Genomic DNA, 18980 nt, shown 5'->3' with positions numbered 1-18980 from the left:
GATGGAGCCCAAAGAAAGGCCGAGGGGCACCCTGAGCCCTTTATATTTATTTATTTATTGGCTGAATAGGACCTCAGTTTGCCTGGCCCAGGTCCAACGAGTTCCCCATTCTTCCCACACGGACTTCGCTTTTAGCCAAGTAACTAGCTTGAAACCCATTTGAATTTACATACGTATATATTCATTTCCTTTTATTCCTTACATATTTCTATACTGCTCAGTAGCCGAAGCCCTTTTGGAGGTTTACAAAGATTAAAACCTTTAAAAACACAATGTTGTACATCATATAAGCCAGTTTACATACAAGCGTATAAACAGATAGCGCGCACACTCCAAATGTGAAAGAAACAAAGGCTGCAGTTGCGCCATATTTGCAGAAAAGGAAGGGGTGTCTTTTACTTTTCTCCAACAGGCAATGCTCTCATCATACATGTTGTGCGTTTCACTGGGTGATTCATGGGGTAACAGAAGCTGGCGATATTTGATTGCTCTTCACCCAGTCAGCTACTGTTCTTCATTCGCATTAATGAGCCCTCGAGCTCGTTAATGTGTTGACCTCGGCAGAGTGAAGAGATATGCCTAGATCACTCACAATAAGAACCCCTTTTTAACATATTGTGGTTAAGATACACACGTCCCTCCCCCCTACCTCTGCCCCCCCCCTTGGGCTCAATTATTTTAAGCCAGGACACTGTTAGGAACACAGGGAATCCATCCCACAATGCTAGTGCTGTTTCCAGTTGATGTGCAGGTTTTAAAAGGCATTCCCGTTAAAGCTTTCATCAATTAAGTGCACATAGTAAGTTATTAAAGCTTACAGAACCATGACAGAAACACTACAAGGGCAGGATTAAATGCTCTCTGCTAATTTTATTTATTTATTTATTTATTACATTTATATACCGCCCCCATAGCCAAAGCTCTCTGGGCAGTTTACAACAGTGAAAAACAGTGAATAATAAAAACAAATATAAAAATTTAAAACCATCGAAAGCATAAAAAACAACAATATCCATTTAAAACAAACGATTCTGGGGTCAGTTAATAGTTTTGGTTTGTTTGGAAAAGTTCCTGCTTTTCTAGTTTATGGGCACAACCAATGATACTGTCCGCTACAAAAATAAATAAATCTTGCTTTGGAAGCCAAGGTACAGAGTGACAAAAAAGAGGGAAAGAAAACTCATTCATGTTATAACTAGCGTGGAGCAGCTGAGACAACTGAAACACATTGTCCAGTCAATATGTTTGTAAAATGTGCTTCTCTTATCCGTAGCACCATATCAAGCTGTTACAAGCTTGATATGCAATCTGCCCTCGACCACAGGCATCTGTCTTTCAGACTACATTTGACTAAATTCCAAGAGAACACTTCATTCGGAGTACTCATGGGACATTGGCATCATCTCCTTTCTGAGATACCAGTTATCATTGACTCTGCACTTCTTTGAGAGTTTCTCAGAGCAAAGACACATAGAATACTATTCTGGCTGAGGGCCACTGGGTATTTCCAGATGATGCCTGCATGGTGTGATTGCTCTACCTCACTTGTTGGGTTTTATGAGATGCCGCCATTTTCTCTTTCCCATATTCCCCCCATCACGTCTTCCATATTTTTTCTTATCCCAGAAAATCCATTAAGGAAGGAAAAGAGGAAATAGCTATGCAGGAGGGCCGTTTGATAGGTCGCACTTGGAGGGCTCCATTTGGAAAGACCCAAAGCGAAAAGCGCAAGACGGCCCCAAAATCGAACGTTATGGCTATCTTTCACATCTGAGGCATTTTGTCTGCTTGGTCTGTTGCTCTCAGGGTACAGCACATTTGTGTTTCTGCACAGCCTAACCCAGAAGGCAGCTTGTTGGTTTTTGGTACATTGAGTTAGTAATGTCTAGGTAGTGTGCTGGTATGTAGCAGTGTGACATGCGAGGAGGCTGATGTTTGCATTGGAACATGACGCTGTTGTATTTAACGCATCCACCGAGACTCTATGCTGCATGGAGCAGGGAAGCATTGATTTCCCACCCTCACCTAACTCTTCTTAAATGCCTGGTAGCATTATAAATAATTAGTAGTAATCATCATCATCGATTATTGTCAATAATTGTCAATTAATTTCTATGAATCTTTGGCTAAAGAACAAGGTAAAAATGTAGGTAAGTAAACGTCCTGAGGGAATAAGAGACACATCCCCAGTTTCCCTGGTAGAGCCACTATGGGCCCATTCAAAAGACACCTTACACCACAGCTTTAACCACAGTGGTTAAGCCAGAAAGCGAGGCTGTGTTCAGAAGACACCTTAAACCATGGCTTTAACCACAGTGAATAAGGCTTTTTTTTTATTCACCGTGGTTAAAGCCGTGGTTTAAGGTCTCTTCTGACAGGCAATTCAAAATCATAGAATAGTAGAGTTGGAAGGGGCCTATAAGGCCATCAAATCCATCTTCTTGCTGAATGCAGGAATCAAGACTGTGTGCCCAACATGGCATCCAGGTTGGAAGGGATGGGGCTGTGGTGAAGGGGACAGTAGGAAGCCATCTTAAATGGGATATTTGCAGGCACAAGTAGGATGCCTGCTTTGTTGTTCAGGGACTTGATGGTTGGACAGCGAGTGGAGAGAGGAAAGACATGTATTGTGTTTTGTTTTGAGTGTAGAGGGGGGAAAGGCCTCCGATTTTAATCCAGAAAACAATTGTTCCAAATATCAACGCTTGGAAAACGTCCCATTAAGTTCTGCCTCATTTGTGATGGGATTTTCTCTCTCTCTCTCTTTCTTCCAACTTTCCTTCCAGGTTTGCCTTGTCGGGTATGGATATGGAGCAGAGAGACTACGATTCCCGGACAGCATTGCACGTAGCAGCTGCAGAAGGTTGTGGCAGTGAATCACGGTCAAAATTATTTTAGTATGGTGAATATAATGAGTATATGTAATTATCCTTTCTTTATATGTATTGTAGGTCACGTAGAAGTAGTTAAGTTTTTGCTGGAAGCCTGCAAAGTGAACCCTTTCCCCAAAGACAGGTGAGCATTTGTGCTAAAGTTATCGTGGAATATTAACATGCAATTAAATTATGCTATTGTTGGCTTCCCAAGCAATGTCCTCTGAGGAATTTGTGCACCGAAAAGTTGATACTTGATGTGTAACTTAATGAGTATCCTCGTCTATTTAAGCTAGCCATCTGTTAATTCTAGTGAGGAGGGGGGAAATTAACTCCAGGCTTATTTACAAAACAAAATGTCTACATATCCATGTTGTGGGGGTGGCAAGGGATCAAGGCAATAAAATGATGCTAGTAGATTTTAAGTTGACATTGCAGTCCAGTATATTAATAATTTGTCAGTTTGCGTTGCCTATACAAAGCCACAAACTTGCAGCCTGTTCTTAGGCTGGATTAGGTGTGGCAAAACCCATTGATTTCACTGAACTTAGGCTAGGGGTGAGGAACAGGTGGCCTTCCAGATCTTGTTGGACTGCCACTCCCATCAGCCCTAGAAAGCAGGGCCAATGGTGCGGCATCATGGGAGTCCAACATCGGGAAGGCCACCCCGTACCCCATCCCTGGCTTATGCACACCTAACTGTGCAGGGATCCGGCTGTGAGACCCTGTGAACCTAGAAGCCAGAATGTCCGACTGTTGAAGTGGCTGAGATGAGTATCTACCTTTGACGTTCTCAGTTTACCAAAAAAGAATCATTAACTCCATTTTGAATCTCACCTTCACTTTTATTACGTTGTACATATCATGGGATAGAACAGGCTCTGCTAGAACAAACCAAGTTTCTGGAATGAGCCCCTCTGTTTACGGAAAACAACCTTGAGGATCATGGGGTTGTGTCAGATGGGGCTAACATCATATGCAGATAACACCACGCTGCCTGGGAAGTGAAAGCAATACGCAACCTGCATGTGGATTATGAAACGTGATGATCACACTTATTTATTATTGTTATTATTTAGAATACTTGTATACCGCTCCCCATTGAAAAATTTCGGAGCGGTGTACAAGATAAAATGAAAATAAAAACAGAATAAAACAGTTAAAACTAAATTTTAAAGAAGCAAAAACAGATCCAAGGCTGCATATTAAGGAAAGGCTTCTTGGGATAAAGATGTTTTCAGGAGTACAAGGTTGGCGCCTGCCTGACCTCCAGAGGCAGGGAATTCCACAGGAGGGGCACCACCACGCTGAAGGCTCTTCCCCTGGTGGATTCCAGTCGGAGGATGGATTTATGTGGAACTTGCTGTTTGCATGATATTTCCTCCCATCCTGTTAGCCTAATAACTTGCCCGAATCTTGTACTTCATGCTCTTGCTGCTTAGCATAACCAAATGTTGTGCATTGCTAACATTTTTAAAATATGTACCACCTACTACTACTACTACTACTACTACTACTACTACTAATAATAATAATAATAATAATACATTTATTTATTACCCGCCTCTTCCTCTGGATCGAGGCAGGGAACAACATTAAATAAAATATAATACATAAAATTAGTTAAAAGAGTATATAAAACCAATACAATATTCAAATAACTATCACAACATCTTACAATTCTTGGGTTTAAAATTCATCTGGGTAGGCCTGCCGGAAGAGACTTGTCTTTACAGCTGTCTTAAACTCAGAGAGAGCTTTAAGCTGACGAATCTCCTCCAGCAGGCCATTCCACAGTCTGGAGGCGGCAGAAGAAAAGGTCCTCTGGGTAACAGTTACCAGCTTAGTTGTGGCTGACTGGAGTAAACCCTTCCCAGAGGACCAGAGTGTGCGGGGTTGGATTGTATGAGAAAGGTGATCCTGCAGATAGCCTGGACCCAAACCATGTAGGGCTTTAAAGGTAATAACCAACACTTTATACTTCGCCCGGAAACTAATTAGCAGCCAGTGAAGTGATTTTAAAGTTTTAATACATTGATATTAAAAAATAATTCTATTTATTTAATAATAGTTTGCTTGAGAAATAACTGCTGAGGGTTTAGTTTAGAAAGGCAGGGTATTTACAATAGTATCCCTTTCTTTCCATTTTTAATCTCTACCCTGGCTGAAAGTTTTGCTGTTCCAAAGAATGATGCAACAATTAACATTAGGTGTTCTATGGGGAACAGAATGGTTGCTGCTTTGCCACCGTGTTTAGAAAGCAAAAGTATACTTCCATATACGAATATTGCTTTGTATTTTATTTGCTTTTCAAGAAGGGGAAAAAATACAAGCTCCTTACAGCCTTTAGGTGACATCCAGCATCATGCTGGTGCAACAGAACTCCCCTCCTCTGCACCCCTTCATCTGTGCCCCAAATCTGCTCCAGAGAGTTCCCTAACCCTTTGGAGAAGATTCGGGGGGCACAGGGAGAGGGGGAATCTTTTGAATTTCACCCTTAATGCAATGATATATTAACTAGGCCTAATGGGGGTAGGCGGTGGTGCACGGTCTCAGATGTTACCATGCCTTGTACAAAGTAAGGGGTCCATCCAGACTCTGTAGTATTATCTTTTTTTTGGAATCCGAAGCCCCCGCACTATGAAACAGCAGTGGGGAACCTCCTAAACCATGTTGCCCAAAGAACAGTGAAAAGCTTGAGCTGGTGGTTGCGTGATGAAATGGACGTAATCCCAAGCAAGGGTGGTGGTGGTGGTGGGGGGAATGGGGACACCTCCCTTTGGGCCTGAGTAGGCTGGCCTGGCACATTACCATAGAGAACAGGTTGAGGTTAGATCATGCCCAAAGATGTTTATGCGGTGTTTCTTCTCGTTATCCATCTGGGGTGACTAGAGAGCCATTCGTAACCGGTGTTAGAAAAGAATAAGCAACACTCTGAACACCTAGCTGCTGTCCTCCGGTCTGTTTTGAGAGACAGAAGTGTGCTCTCTTCTAGGACAGGGGTGGACATCTTGTAGCCCTTCAGATGTTTTGGCCCACAGCTCCCATCAGCTCTGGCCACGATAGCCAGTGGAGTTGTCGTCCAAAACATCAGGACCACCACAAGTTGCCCCCCTGCTCTAGGACATGTTCTCTCCAGAACTACAAGACCCAGAGCTCCTTAGTACCTGCCAGCATTTCTCATGCAGAGGCAGGAGGAATCAACAGGACCCAGATGCAGGAGAGGAAGGGACAACATACATATTTATTTATTTATTACATTTTTATACCACCCAATAGCCAAAGCTCTCTGGGCGGTTCACAAAAATTAAAACCATAATAAAACAACATAATCATCAGGGACACTGAAAGCCAGTGTGGTTGAATAGAATGTACAGTCCTCAGAACATGTGTGAGTAAATGAGCTAGGCCTCTGGACCCCAGAGGGCATAGAAGAACTGACCCTAGATCCCAGGGTCAGAGGACCATGGCTAAAGGGCATTTGATACTCAACGTAAGAGGAGCCCTGCTGGATAAGACCGAAGGTCCATCTAGCCCAGCACTCTGTTCACATAGTGGCCAACTAGCTGTCGACCAGGGACCATCAAAACATAATTATGCATGCCATACTGGGTGCCATACTGCCATGTCTCACTGTCAATAATTGTCAGCCAGAACCAGGTGGTGCTTAAACAAATGGACTTAAGCTAAAGGACACCAAATCACCTGTCCAAGTTTTCAACGGTGTTAAAATGTTGTACCTCGGTCATGGAAAGGATGCTTGAGCATTCTTCCTAAATGTACTCGGCTCTAGTGATTTCAGTGGGCTAGGAGTTCCTGCAATGCAAGAGTCCAAAATTGACTCTGAACTATAGATGGGCAAAATAGTCTGCATCAGATCTCTCTTGCCTTTGCATGTGTTAACCCCTAAATCCCATCATTAAACTGCCATTTGTAAATTACAAAATTGAAATGTAAATTTGCATTTAATTTAAATTCTTATTTTTAAACTTTTTTCCTCCACTCAAAATACACATTTTAAAATGTATTTTGAGCCAAGAACTGTGTGGGAACATTGGTGGAGTGCAAAAGCTAGTAGATAATTAAGTTCAGATCCGTGCATTAGCCCAGGAACTGTTGGATCCAGTTTTGCATTGGATCAACTGTACTGGCAGAAATGGACTTCCTAGCCCCCTCCTTCCCACGGCAGCCCCTTAAAAATGTTGCGGTCAGGAGTCTTTCCTGAAGAGGATGAACTGTAGGGTCCTCAAAACTGGGCAGAAGGACCTTAAGCGAGCAGAACCCTTCTTCTCATGGGAGATCCCTTAGATTCAGGATCTAAGCCTAGGTCAGTCTTCGCACATCCCTATTCAGCTTCCTTCAGCTCTGATGAGGAGCTCAGCTGTAGTAGCAAGGATCTCATGAGCCAGACTGATTTACGGTTACTTTCTCACACCCTGGAAAAGACAATTCCTCCAAAACCTGACAGCCACTGTGTTAGAGCGTCTGGACTGTTGGGCTTGGATTTGGGCTAGTCAGTCCATCAGCCTAAAATCCCCACAAGGTTATCAGGCTTCCAAAATACTGTTCTGAGCTCCTTGGATGAAAGGACACAAATGTAACAAATCCATACATTGACCACAGTATTTAAGAGCTTTCTATACAGAAGTATAGAACCTCTTACTAAACTTGAAAATCCTTCCTATTACAGGTGGAACAACACGCCTATGGATGAAGCTTTGCACTTTGGACATCACGATGTATTTAAAATTCTTCAAGAATATCAGGTTCAGTACACACCTCCAGACGATTCCACCAATGGAAAAGAAAGTCAAACTGTACAGAAAAACCTGGATGGCTTACTATAACCCTCTTCCTCCGTTAGATCCCAAGAATCGAAATGACCCATCTATTTAATTGTGGGGAAATGATTATGGAGGGCGTGTGTGTTTCTATTGGATAGTGCTGTATATTTTCCAGAAGTGTCGCTTTGTTTCAGTGTTACAGGAGCTTTCTTCGTTGCGCACACAGGAGAAATCTAGTTTCCTCTTTCAGAAAATCGAATCAAAGCAAAACCTCCCCGAGAGTCTCCATTCTTAAATGTGAGCAATATTACCTCGTGCTACGTGTCACTGATAGAAAAGAAATATTAGCTGTTGTTGGCTTTTATGCACTACTTATTTATTTTTTGGTTCTCTGTGAAGCTTTACTCCGTGGTCAAGACTGTTTTCTGCCCTGCTTGCTATATATATATATATATATATATATATATATATATATATATATATATATGAAGCCGTCTGAAAGTGTGCCTCAGTGCGACGGGGCTGCTACTGTGTGCAAGTGTTAACCGTGGTCCTGCTAGATTTCAGGAGTTGCTGCTGATGTGGATTTGGTGTGTTGCGCATAAATCTGCATTCAGTTGGTTTTTTGTTTTGTTTCTTAAATTCCCATGAGGCCTGTTTACATCATGTAATTCTCAAACTATAGCCTGGTGACTGTAGTCAGTGAGCTAGGCTTAACCGTTGTTCAGTTTTAATCAGGGAATCTGTTCCAAGGTTTGTTTGACCAAAAGGTAAAAGAATGTGATTAATTAATTTTGCAATATTAGACAGAGGTTTCTTTCAAATTCACCTTATCCCTTGTCAGTCCCCCCTCCTGCCCCCTCACATTTAACTGCTAAAATAACTCTTCAGTCACTGAAACCTGCTTCCACTCCACCGTCCTGCCTGGACCATGGCTCACGGCAAAAGTGTGCTTTCCCTTGTATTTTCTTTAGCAGTGGCAATTGGATTTGTTCCAGTCACAGACCTGGATTTACATACAGAATTGGATGTTTTCAAAAAGTGCTAATTTTGGATTAAGCTCATTTGTGGATAATGAAGTCTGGGGCCTTGACTTCATACCCAGCAGAGGTCAGGGAGAGTTGTTGCGAAGTCACCAGGTACATATTGGCTAGTCATATAACCCTACACTCACAACTCCACGACACCTATTCTGTGCCTGTAACTCATGCATTGGGGCCTGATCAAAGCAGTAGCGGTGGTATTGCTATGGGCCTTCACCATGTCATAACAAATCTAGATAAACAACATATATGGTTTGTGGGTTGTTTTGAGAGGGGGTTGGGCTATGCTACTTCTGTATAAACCTTAGATAAATTATAAATGTGGTGCTGATGATGCTATCATACACATTCTGTGGAAAAACAGCTAATGTGAGGCATCGATCTTGAGTAGGCTGGGTTTTTTTTGCTGCAGATTGATAATTAAGAACGGAGTTGGGAGACACAAATTTGGCCTGTGCCCAGGTCATTCCTTAAGGAAATGCAACAGAAAAGGAAACAGAAGTTTGAAATTCAGCAAGTGAGGGAGAGCTGAGGGCTTCCATTGGACTTCAGCCAGGGGATCAAGACCAAAGATTGGGTCGCAGGCAAACCTAAGGTCGTGGGTTACCTCACAGGCATAGTGCTGGTTTTTTTTCTCTTTCTTGTTCTACTGGGTTTGAATGAGAAAGAATAACGAGATGTAGAGCAGATGAGGAGCAAGGGGGGAGGGGGAGAAAGCAGAGGTAGACACTGAAACAAATTCAAAGTAGGTCACATGCAACAACCTAATTAAAGGTGAGTTCTCAATGGAAAAGGTGGGTTCCCAAAGGAAAAGTTTGATGATTATTCGTACTAGCACCTTCATTATTATTATTTTTATAAAATCCTCTCATTATTGATTTTAAAGTCAGGTCTAACATCGCTTCACAACTCTGGGAGTTTCTTTTAAACACTCCGCAATTTTATTTATTTTTGTGCTACATCCCGCTCACTTAACACACGAGAACCTTGTTCATTCTCTTTGCCTCACTCCTCCACAGTTGTTTTAGCTGAATTGGGAATTGAATTTCCTGCGACTCCTCATGAGTACTTCGCAATTTGGCTTGAATGGTCCTGGTGGTCCTGTAAGACTAAACCTTGTAAAGTCCACGTGCAAAGGCCTAGAGGAGTGAATCCTTACAGCTGCTTTTTATCCAAAACAGATGACAGGTATACATCTTCCCATTAAACTATTCAAATGTAACCTGACAACTGAAAACATTTCAGTAGACTATATTTATCAATCATTATTTACTTTATCAAACAGTAATGCTACCCCCCAAATTAATTATGCATACAAGCAAATGAAGCCGTTTCCCCCTAATAAGAGACTATGTTAGTATATTTTCCCTCTGCCACTATATAGGAGCTACTTTAGCACCGGCTTCTTTTGCAAAGGTAGTTTTAGCTTTTCCTCATTATAAGAGGAAGTTGTATTTTGTAAAATATATGTGTCCATTGGAGGCAGTTCATTTCACTTGTGGATTTATGTTATTCCTCAGTTCTCGGTTAGTGACATTCGTTACTAAAAGCTGACATTGTTTTGTTCAAGAACACACACATGCCAATTTTGAAGTATAAGCGTTCTACTTATTTATCACAATGTCTAAAAGGGATTAAAGCGAACTTCATGCTTTGTACACTACTATTACAATGGTCTTAGAATCCGCAATCCCATCTTTTTGTAGATGTGTTGTGTTGGACTGGTGTCCTTTGTAGCTTCAGAGCAGGACTATCAATTACTGTTTTTAGTGACCCACTTGAGTAATTGTGACTGATTGGGCTTGACATTTGACATTCTTTATTGTAGGGAATAAACCATGATGAATGTATTTTGCTTTTTGACAGTTTTCCCATGACTCAATCTAAACTTAAAATACTTGAGCTGTACCAGTTCTGAAAGTAAGGTTTATTTTCAGGATTACAAATCCAATGGTGTTGCATTTTACAACATAATAAACAAGCATACCAAAAGGAGTGTGTTGTTCTTCAGCTTGCTATTTTGCTTTTTCCTCTCCTGATTTGCAACAGACTGTTCTCCACTGAAGTGTGTGTTATGCTTTGCACTTATTTTTTAGAGTACCATTAAAAGCATATATTTGTTGAGTGACTAGGGAAGGTGTGCAACTGACAGCCAATGCCTTTCTCTTCCCAATAACAAAAGATTGCACTGCAGTGCTTTGTAAAGCTAACATCCAGGTGTGTCTATTGCTAGGGTTCTAAAGACTAAGGGCCCGTTCAGAAGACACCTTAAACCGTGGCTTTAACCACAGTGAATAACGCGTTTTGCTTTATTTACCATGGTTAAAGCCGTGGTTTAAGGTGTCTTCTGAATGGGGTTATTATCTGTGTAGTATGGAAGTATGTAACGTGCACGGCAGACCTTGATTCAATGCTTTCAGGATTGTACACCAAAGCACTAAAGGCTGCAGTAAATATGCTTCATGCACAAATCATCTTTTGACTTAAGTGAGGCACACAAAGGCCTGGTTCAGACAACGTTCTGGGCTTCGTGGTTAGCTTAACCATGTTCAGCTGTGGTTAACGTTAACCACATGCAGAATGCTTGCAGACAAGACTTTAAACCCTTTTGTGGTTAAGTTTTCCTTAGTGAGCGTAACCACAATGTAGTTAACGGGGCAGACGGTTAGGGAAAACGTGTGTCAGACGACACTAAACCATGGTTAAGCATTCCGTTAACTATTTTGTGGTTAAGCAGCATGGTTTAGCGTGTTGTCTGAACGGGGTCAAAGAGTTTTACCCGCTACTGTACGTTCCATACACAAAATCAGTCTGGAAGAGCCCTCCCTTGTCACACATGATCTGGAATGTTTTGCTTTTAAAGCTGCTGGGAATCCAATTCCTCCCTCAACGAATGTATCCACTGAAATTCTTGTATGTGGGCCTCAATTGCAGGAGTACCAATAGAAATGTGTGGCATTGATTGACCTCTATAGTAAAAAGTGCTTTTAAGGGTTAGATCCATGACCTGCCTTCGATGAGGAGAAAGGCTCCTCTGGCAGAAGGTCCCTCTGCCCAATTTTTTTTTTTGGTTTTTTCCCCCCAGCCATCCCCCCAGCTCACCCATTCAGCAAGCTCTCCTGACTGTATAGCATTTCCAGGAGATGCTGCCATGGGAAGGAGGGAGTAGGGCGCTCCACTTCCATCAGGGCTCCTGATCCAGTGCAAATCTGGATCCAAACCAAAACCCCTTTTTAAAGGCAAAATTACATGGTAGGTGCAAACATGTCCTTTCCCCTCATGCTCTTGGGGAATGCGGCTTTGGGTGGGGGCATTTTGAAACAGTGGGACGGAGACATTGAACCCTCCAAAGAGGAAAAGGAACAGGGAGTGCAGAAGGCGAGAGGTGAGTACCTACACATCTGCCTGTAATGTATAATTTAGCTCTAACGTCTTAAGAGGGGAGCAAAGGAATTGAGCAGATTCCTATTCTTCACGCCCCTGCCAATGCTCTGCCATTTTAGCGATTCTTGTTTCCTTTGTTGCCCTGGTATTTACCTGTTCCACTGCTGCAAAGCCCCTGTGGCACCACACTGCCTCTGATTCCACAGCAAAACTATCCTCACCCTAACATGTGAAGGCATTAAGTGGTGCCATTAATACTAGAATGGGACTAAGTTGAACACACTTAATGGCCGTGACTTCCACACCAACGTCCTGCTTTGTTTTGACTCGATTTTTGCAATAACCCTCCATGGGTTATTGTGTTTTGGGGGGGGGAGTTTTTTAACCAATGGTTGGTTATTTGGCCAAAGTAACCAATGCAAATAACCAGCACTGTGCAGAATTGGGTCTTTGAACCCATCACTGTTTATCATGTCATGTGGAGGGCACCGTTGCTTATTTCCTCAGCCACTGTTGGTTATTTGTTCAGCCACAGAGTTGCAAGGCAAGAACGGTCAAAGCGGTGGCTGCCGCTCTAGTTCAGCTGGCAGGATAGATTTTCAGCAGCAATGGCTGATGGGATACTAGTGGGAGGGCTGAGGGGGAAAGAAGGAGGGGGATGAGTGAGTCAACTCAGCTTGGACTAATTGTTAACGCTGCTCCTAATCCACACCATGGTGGATTATTATCATGTTGTGTGGGGCGTACCCCCTAGATAAACTACTGTTAAGTTGATTATTGCCCCATCATTGACTATTGTGTTGTCTGAACATCTCGTAACCATTCTTGCTGCTAGGTTTTAAAATAACATTCTGCTTTATTGGGGAAGCTAGGCAAGCGTCCAACATCCCCCTCCAATTTGGGGGACTTTTACTAAAAAGCACGTACACATACCTTGGACCGACACAGCATAGGGTACAGGAAATACAACATATAGGACTGCTAGTGAAAGAACTATTTTGTAGAAGCGTAAGCATTTCTAGGTTTTCAAGCTGCTCCTTCAATAAAACAGAGTGCTTGGCGTGATAACATTGTGCACTACAGAGTTTTGAGCCTCCTAGGAGACCCATTGCAACTAGTTGCAGATTGAAAGGTATGAAAGTGACTCAAGTCTTGATGCAGACTGCCCCGGGGAAGCACTTACGATGCGTATTCTGAACATATCTGGAGAAGAAAAAGCACAGATTGTCAAAACGAAAAGAAGACTCCTGACTTTACTGTGTGCCATCCAGGCTTCCTCAAACCCATGCCCCCACTCAAAATGTTTTGGACTACAACTCCCATCCGCCCCAGCAAACATGGGCAAAGGGGGATGACTATTGCAGTACAAAACAACTGGAGGGCACTACGCAAGGCTGGTGCATGTTGTTGATGGATTATGTGACCCTGCCCAACTACTCTGCCCCATGCTCTGAGCACTGGTCATTGGTGATTACTGCTGCCTCAAGTAAAGGCTGAAGCAGCTCTGACTTAAAACAGCAACTAAGAGCCCCTCTTACAGTTTCTAACTGGGAAACTGGCATGCAGCAAAGTGAATACTGCACTTCAGCGCCATCTTCCTTGGTGTTCAAAAGCCAGGTTTGGTATTTTGAAGCTCAGCGCCCCCCCTCCCCTTCTGCTTTGTATTTAGATTTTGGGGCAAGTTACTTCTCTTTTAGCCTCACCAGTTTCCCTTCTGGGAAATGAGTGTTTTGCGACCAGCCATGTCCACCATGGCAGCCATTTTGTGAACGGGCAAGTCCTGCCCATGGCAGCCATTTTGTGAGAACACACACATAATAACAGAATTCCAACTGTGCCCACCCACTCAAAAACGTTGGGGACCCCTGTGTAGGCAATCTAGTTTAAGCCATCCTCAACAGATGGCTAGAAGACCTCCAGCAGCAAGGTAGATTACAATTATAATAAAAATTACAGGAAGGGAGCTATAGCTCAAGTGTGACAAAACCCATGTTTGGCATGCAGAAGGTCCCAGGTTCGATCCCCAGCTTCTCCAAGTAGGGCAAGGAAAGAACCCTACCTAAAAGCGTGGCTAGATGGACCCAGTGGTCTGACTCAGAGACGTGGCTTTGGCTTCCAGCCAAAATGTCCAATGGAAGCGAGGCCCACTTTCATTTCTGGAGGTATTGCGCAGCAGAAACGTGGAGCTTCTTAACAGCTACGCAGCCAGCACTATTGGCCTGTGTCACAAATACCACGCTAGTCGCTTAGGGACGGCTACACCGTTGCACGGTTTCTTTGCATCTGTCCCCAAAGCAGCTCAACGGGGCTGCCAGGCCTCAAAGCATCCCAGCTGTCATTTGTACTCACCATGATTTCCGCTGGGCTGATCACGCGTGTTACTTCGTCAAAATCTTCCGGAGACATTGGCAAGAGGTTCTCGGTGCTGAGCAATCTGGAAGGGTGTCTGCTATACACAAAGGGGCAAAAAAGAAGAAGAAGAACATGACTGTTTCTAATGAAATTGGCAGCAACGCTGGATCATCAGCCCTGGCAGAATTGCCTCTGCCTAAGGAAGCGTCTTAGGGTCGTGGTGCTGTAAGCCACGCACGTTGCCCAGGGACAAGAAAAGCCTGAGAGCAGACCTTCCTTGCCCCACGGAAGCCAAACTGGCTGGGCTCAAATCGCCGTATGGCCTGAAACTCAAGTGCTGTCCTTGCCAACACAGGAGGACTGCACCAAATGGGAATGGGGCCCATCGGAGTATCCCACCATTCTTCCTCAACACACGTGCATCGAAGTCCAATGTGGCAAGGAAGAACGGGGTTAACACGCGGGTATCGTTCACCTCTGATGCACTGCTCATGAATTCCATATTCACGCATCGGCCGCCAAATACAAAGAAGTCCCACCAAGAGGCAGCGCAGACCAAAGATCTACACTCCAGAGCCCTCAAGAGGCTTCATCAGTTCAGGTTGAATATATGTCGGGAGGGAACTGAGGAGGTTAATAATCTCCCAAGTGAGCGATACCCCAGGACATAACTTGATCCGTTAGAAAGCACCTCTTCCTTCCTGCTTGCACAATGGCCCTGAAGGATGGACCACAACAGGCAAAAGTATTAAAGCATGCTGCAAAGAAAAGGAGGTCACTTTAGGTCTTTAAAAGCCTGGATGTTATCGCATTCCATACAGTATAAGCGCAATGTTCCTGGGCCAGTTCCACCCACAGGCCTGTCAGAGACCATGGGGAAGGAAAGCCAGTGTCCCAGTGTGGCATCAAAACTACAACTGCAGCCTTAAAAAAAAAATCTAATCAACAAAAAGAAAAAGGCATTTCTGACTAATTGGACAACACATTTTTAAAAACAAAGCAAAACTTTTTAATGTAACGGACAAGAATCATCTTAGACAACACACACAAGTCAGACCCCCTGCCCTCAGACGTACAATCCAAGTTATTTCGAGGTAACACACATAAGAGAAAGAGAACAGAAGGAAAAATAGAGGAGGTTGTTTTTTTAAATGTCAGAATGAAATAGTTGTTTTTTAAAGATCAGACAATAAAATACACTATTGGAGCAAGGTGGAAGCCAGGCGGTCAAGAGTTGTAATGGTAAGGAGAGAAGTGGTGAGTTGAAGAACAGAGGGTGTGATTTGGGGCTCATAGGGGCAGGAGTAGCCAAGGAGTAAAGAGAACAAGGAGGAGCATGGAGAGAAAAGTAAAACGGTACATGGGAGCAAGAGATTAGAGGGAGACAATACAGAGATTTGAGAAGAGGAATGATCACCCACACTGGAGTGGCTGGTAAATGGAAAGGGGAAAGAGGGGGGGAGGCACTGTACACACCAGGCTCCCCTTCCCAGTTAGGCGAAGGATGCCTCCCTCAAGTGCTGCTTTTCATGCCAAACCACCAATGCACCACCCTCTCCAGCTTAGGTCTCAGCCCTGTCTCTGCCACTCCCCCACAGTGGTCCTGAGCCTTCCTTTGGGAGTTTCCCTTGAAGCTACTTATTCACCGATGGCAGCCTCCTCGCCAACCCCAACACAGCCAATGACCACATCACTGTAACACTGCGCCCCCTCCCACTTCCCGACACACAAATAAAATGGAATAAAAAACTCGGGGCGGGGGACATCTGCTCGTCCTTTTCAGCAAGTCTTGCATTCAAATTAAAGAAGCACATTATACCGATATCCAATATTCACAGTTTATTTCAACATCTATATAGGCATACTTTTTTTTTTCCAGTGCAAAAGTCAAGTGAGAGCAGGCAGACGTGGCGGAGTGTGCCGGCAGGCATCACTGCATGCTGGTGATGGTGAAGAGAGGTAGGTAGGCTAATCCATGTTGTAGCTTCCGGAGCCAGCACAGACACAGATCAATGAGATCATGTGCCTTCAAAATGGTCCCCGGAGGCCATTTTGCAGGCACATGTGCGCACTGCGCAAGCAGTAAGGAAGGGCTGAGGGCGGGGCTTGGCGGGACCCGCACCTTCTACCGTTATATAACATTGTGACAAGTCTAAAACAAGTGAATGCCCAGTGTTTTGAAAGTGAACTCAGGTGTCTTCTCAGCAAACTCACACTTCAGATACAGAGATTAATTCAGTTTTGATGTATCCTTTTCCTCCACCATCTACATCCATGGGCTCCGAGGCTAAAAGGAAAGGGAAGAAATATCTCGCTTTAGCGTCCACGGAACTAACAGAGCCATCAAGTCCAAGACTACGCATTCCTGACTTTTGTTTATAAAACATCTAGTGCAACCCTACTCGAAAGCAAGTCCTCTTGAGTTCAACAGGGCTCCCTCCCAAGGCAGCACAGATTTTCTCTTATGATCAACCTGCAGCCAAAGTTTATCATAAAAGAAAAGGAAAAAACCAAAGAGACAAAAAATAAATTTATTTATTTATTTATTTATTACATTTCTATACCGCCCAATAGCCGGAGCTCTCTGACCATAATCATTCTGACCATGGAAATAGAGTCTTGGAAATTACACTGGATGCAACAGGACCCATCAAAGTTTGTGTCTTTAAGCCAGACCTGTGTATTTTGCAGTCAACTTATCTTTTTTAAAAAAATAAATAAAATAAAAATCACAACTGATTCTTCTCTGCAAAACAACACTGGGAAGGGGAAGCTAAGGGGAGACATGATAGAGGTGTACAAAATTATGCATGGTGTGGAGAACGTGGACAGGAAAACGTTTTTCCCTCTCATACTAGAACCTGGGGACATCCCATAAAGCTGACTGGAGGGAGATTCAGGACAGATAAAAAGAAGGAGTACTTCATGCAGCACATAGTTAAACTATGGAATTCACTACCACAAGGTGTAGTGATGGACACCAATTTGGCTGGATAAATTCCTGGAGGAGAAGGCTATCAATGGCTACTAGCTCTGATGGCTACGTCCTACACCTCCAGTATCAGAGGCAGTAAGCCTATGTACCCCAGTTGCTGGGGAACAGGGGTGGGAGAATACTGTTGCACCATGTCGTACTTCATTGGTCCCTGGTCGACAGATGTTTAGCCACTGTATGGACCAAGTGCTGGACTAGATGGACCCTCATTCTGATCCAGCAGGGCTCCTCTACTGTTCTTATGAGGGGGGTGGTTAGCTGAAAGGCTTGGGAAGCCATGTTTAAACCTTCACATGCCTGCTGCTTCTCCTGAGGAACTTCCCCACAGCTGCTTCCCCACAGCCAGCCACTGCTCCCAGGGTTCCAGACCCATATTTTGTGCTGTGGGGGCGGGGGGAAGGTGGCACTTTTAATGTGGACTGTGATCGTAAGCTAATTTTAAAAACACACACACACACAGAGGGACTGCTAGAATTACAATTATAAACCTTACCACAGAGGTGGAGAAACTCAGGCCTTGGGTCCCAATCTAACCCTCTGGTGCTCCACAAAAGACCATTTCCCCAAATAGCCCAAACATTCAGTGGTTTCTTGGCTTTTGTGCAGTCCCCCTCCCCTGCCCCATTCTAAAATGCTGAAACGCCTCTCCCGAAGGCTTTGTTTCTTGCAGCAAGAGCTTTCAGGTAAAATAGGCTGGTCTTCTTGGTATTTTGGCCCCGCCCTTTTGCTTTCAGCCCCGCCCACCACTGGAAGGTGTCCCCTGAGAGCTTCTTCAAAATGAAATCCAGCACTTGGGCTGAGAGAAGCTCTGCACCCACGGCCTAACCAAAAGGTGGCCTTGCGAACCGCCAGGCCGATTAAAAACGTCGTAACAATTTGTCAAAGCAACTCACATTCTTTGGGCCTGGAGTAGTATTTTCCAAAGGCGTTGTCCTTGGGAATATCTGGATAAAGGAATTTCAGGGGATTTTCAGGAATATTCTCTGCTGCCATCACTTTGTAACTGCGGATGATATCAGGGAGGCTGACGGCCGTGAGCTCCTTCCGTGTGTAGGGTTCCACCGAGTGGAAGCCAGGATCTGGGAGAAAGGAAGAGAAGTGTTTCTACTATCAGCTTCGGCTAATACGCCAGCTGCACCCCTTCCAAGAGTTAGAAGACCTAATAATAATAATATTTATTACCAGCCTCTCCCTCTGGATCGAGGCAGGGAACAACACCAAATATAAAACACATATAACTGATTAAAATATATAAAACTAATACATTATTAAAAGTCATCTTAAAATTCAACTGACCACATACAATAAAATTAATTGCAGCATTTCAAAAACAAAATACCCCCCGAAGGAAAAATCCCTAGGCTCCCCCTTGGTATGCATGCCAAGTTTCAGGTGGAGAGGTTTCAGGGACCTGGTGTTACGGCGCTGATGGGCTGTCAGACATCCTCTTTCATTATTATAGATTTATGAACATTTTCCCCTCCGTCACCCAAAAAATAACATGAAAATATTGGGATAGTCACGAAAAGAATGAATGTATTTCAAAAAC

General features: G+C 43.7%; 2 protein-coding genes across 3 annotated transcripts in view; one reads left to right on the top strand and one right to left on the bottom strand.

The window, feature by feature from the left end:
- The window catches only part of GLS (glutaminase), a 78299-nt gene extending 70191 nt beyond the window's left edge, over nucleotides 1-8108 (top strand). The window contains exons 16-18 of the mRNA XM_063116247.1: nucleotides 2787-2863; nucleotides 2952-3015; nucleotides 7564-8108. Of these exons, the coding sequence (XP_062972317.1) occupies nucleotides 2787-2863; nucleotides 2952-3015; nucleotides 7564-7720 (298 nt within the window). The 3' untranslated portion in view covers nucleotides 7721-8108. The remainder of the gene's footprint in view (nucleotides 1-2786; nucleotides 2864-2951; nucleotides 3016-7563) is intronic.
- A 2504-nt stretch (nucleotides 8109-10612) lies between these two features.
- The window catches only part of STAT1 (signal transducer and activator of transcription 1), a 365052-nt gene continuing 356684 nt past the window's right edge, over nucleotides 10613-18980 (bottom strand). For both annotated transcript variants that reach the window (XM_063116245.1, XM_063116244.1), the window contains exons 21-24: nucleotides 18325-18510; nucleotides 16651-16723; nucleotides 14434-14530; nucleotides 10613-13287 (exon numbers count right to left, since the gene is read on the bottom strand). In XM_063116245.1, coding sequence (XP_062972315.1) covers nucleotides 13264-13287; nucleotides 14434-14530; nucleotides 16651-16723; nucleotides 18325-18510 — 380 coding nt within the window. In that variant the 3' untranslated portion in view covers nucleotides 10613-13263. The remainder of the gene's footprint in view (nucleotides 13288-14433; nucleotides 14531-16650; nucleotides 16724-18324; nucleotides 18511-18980) is intronic.

This window comes from Elgaria multicarinata, chromosome 2 (assembly GCF_023053635.1).
Source record: "Elgaria multicarinata webbii isolate HBS135686 ecotype San Diego chromosome 2, rElgMul1.1.pri, whole genome shotgun sequence".
NCBI lineage: Eukaryota > Metazoa > Chordata > Lepidosauria > Squamata > Anguidae > Elgaria > Elgaria multicarinata.
The sequence above is the reverse complement of the archived record's forward strand: the minus strand, read 5'-3'. Positions and strand labels throughout refer to the sequence as shown.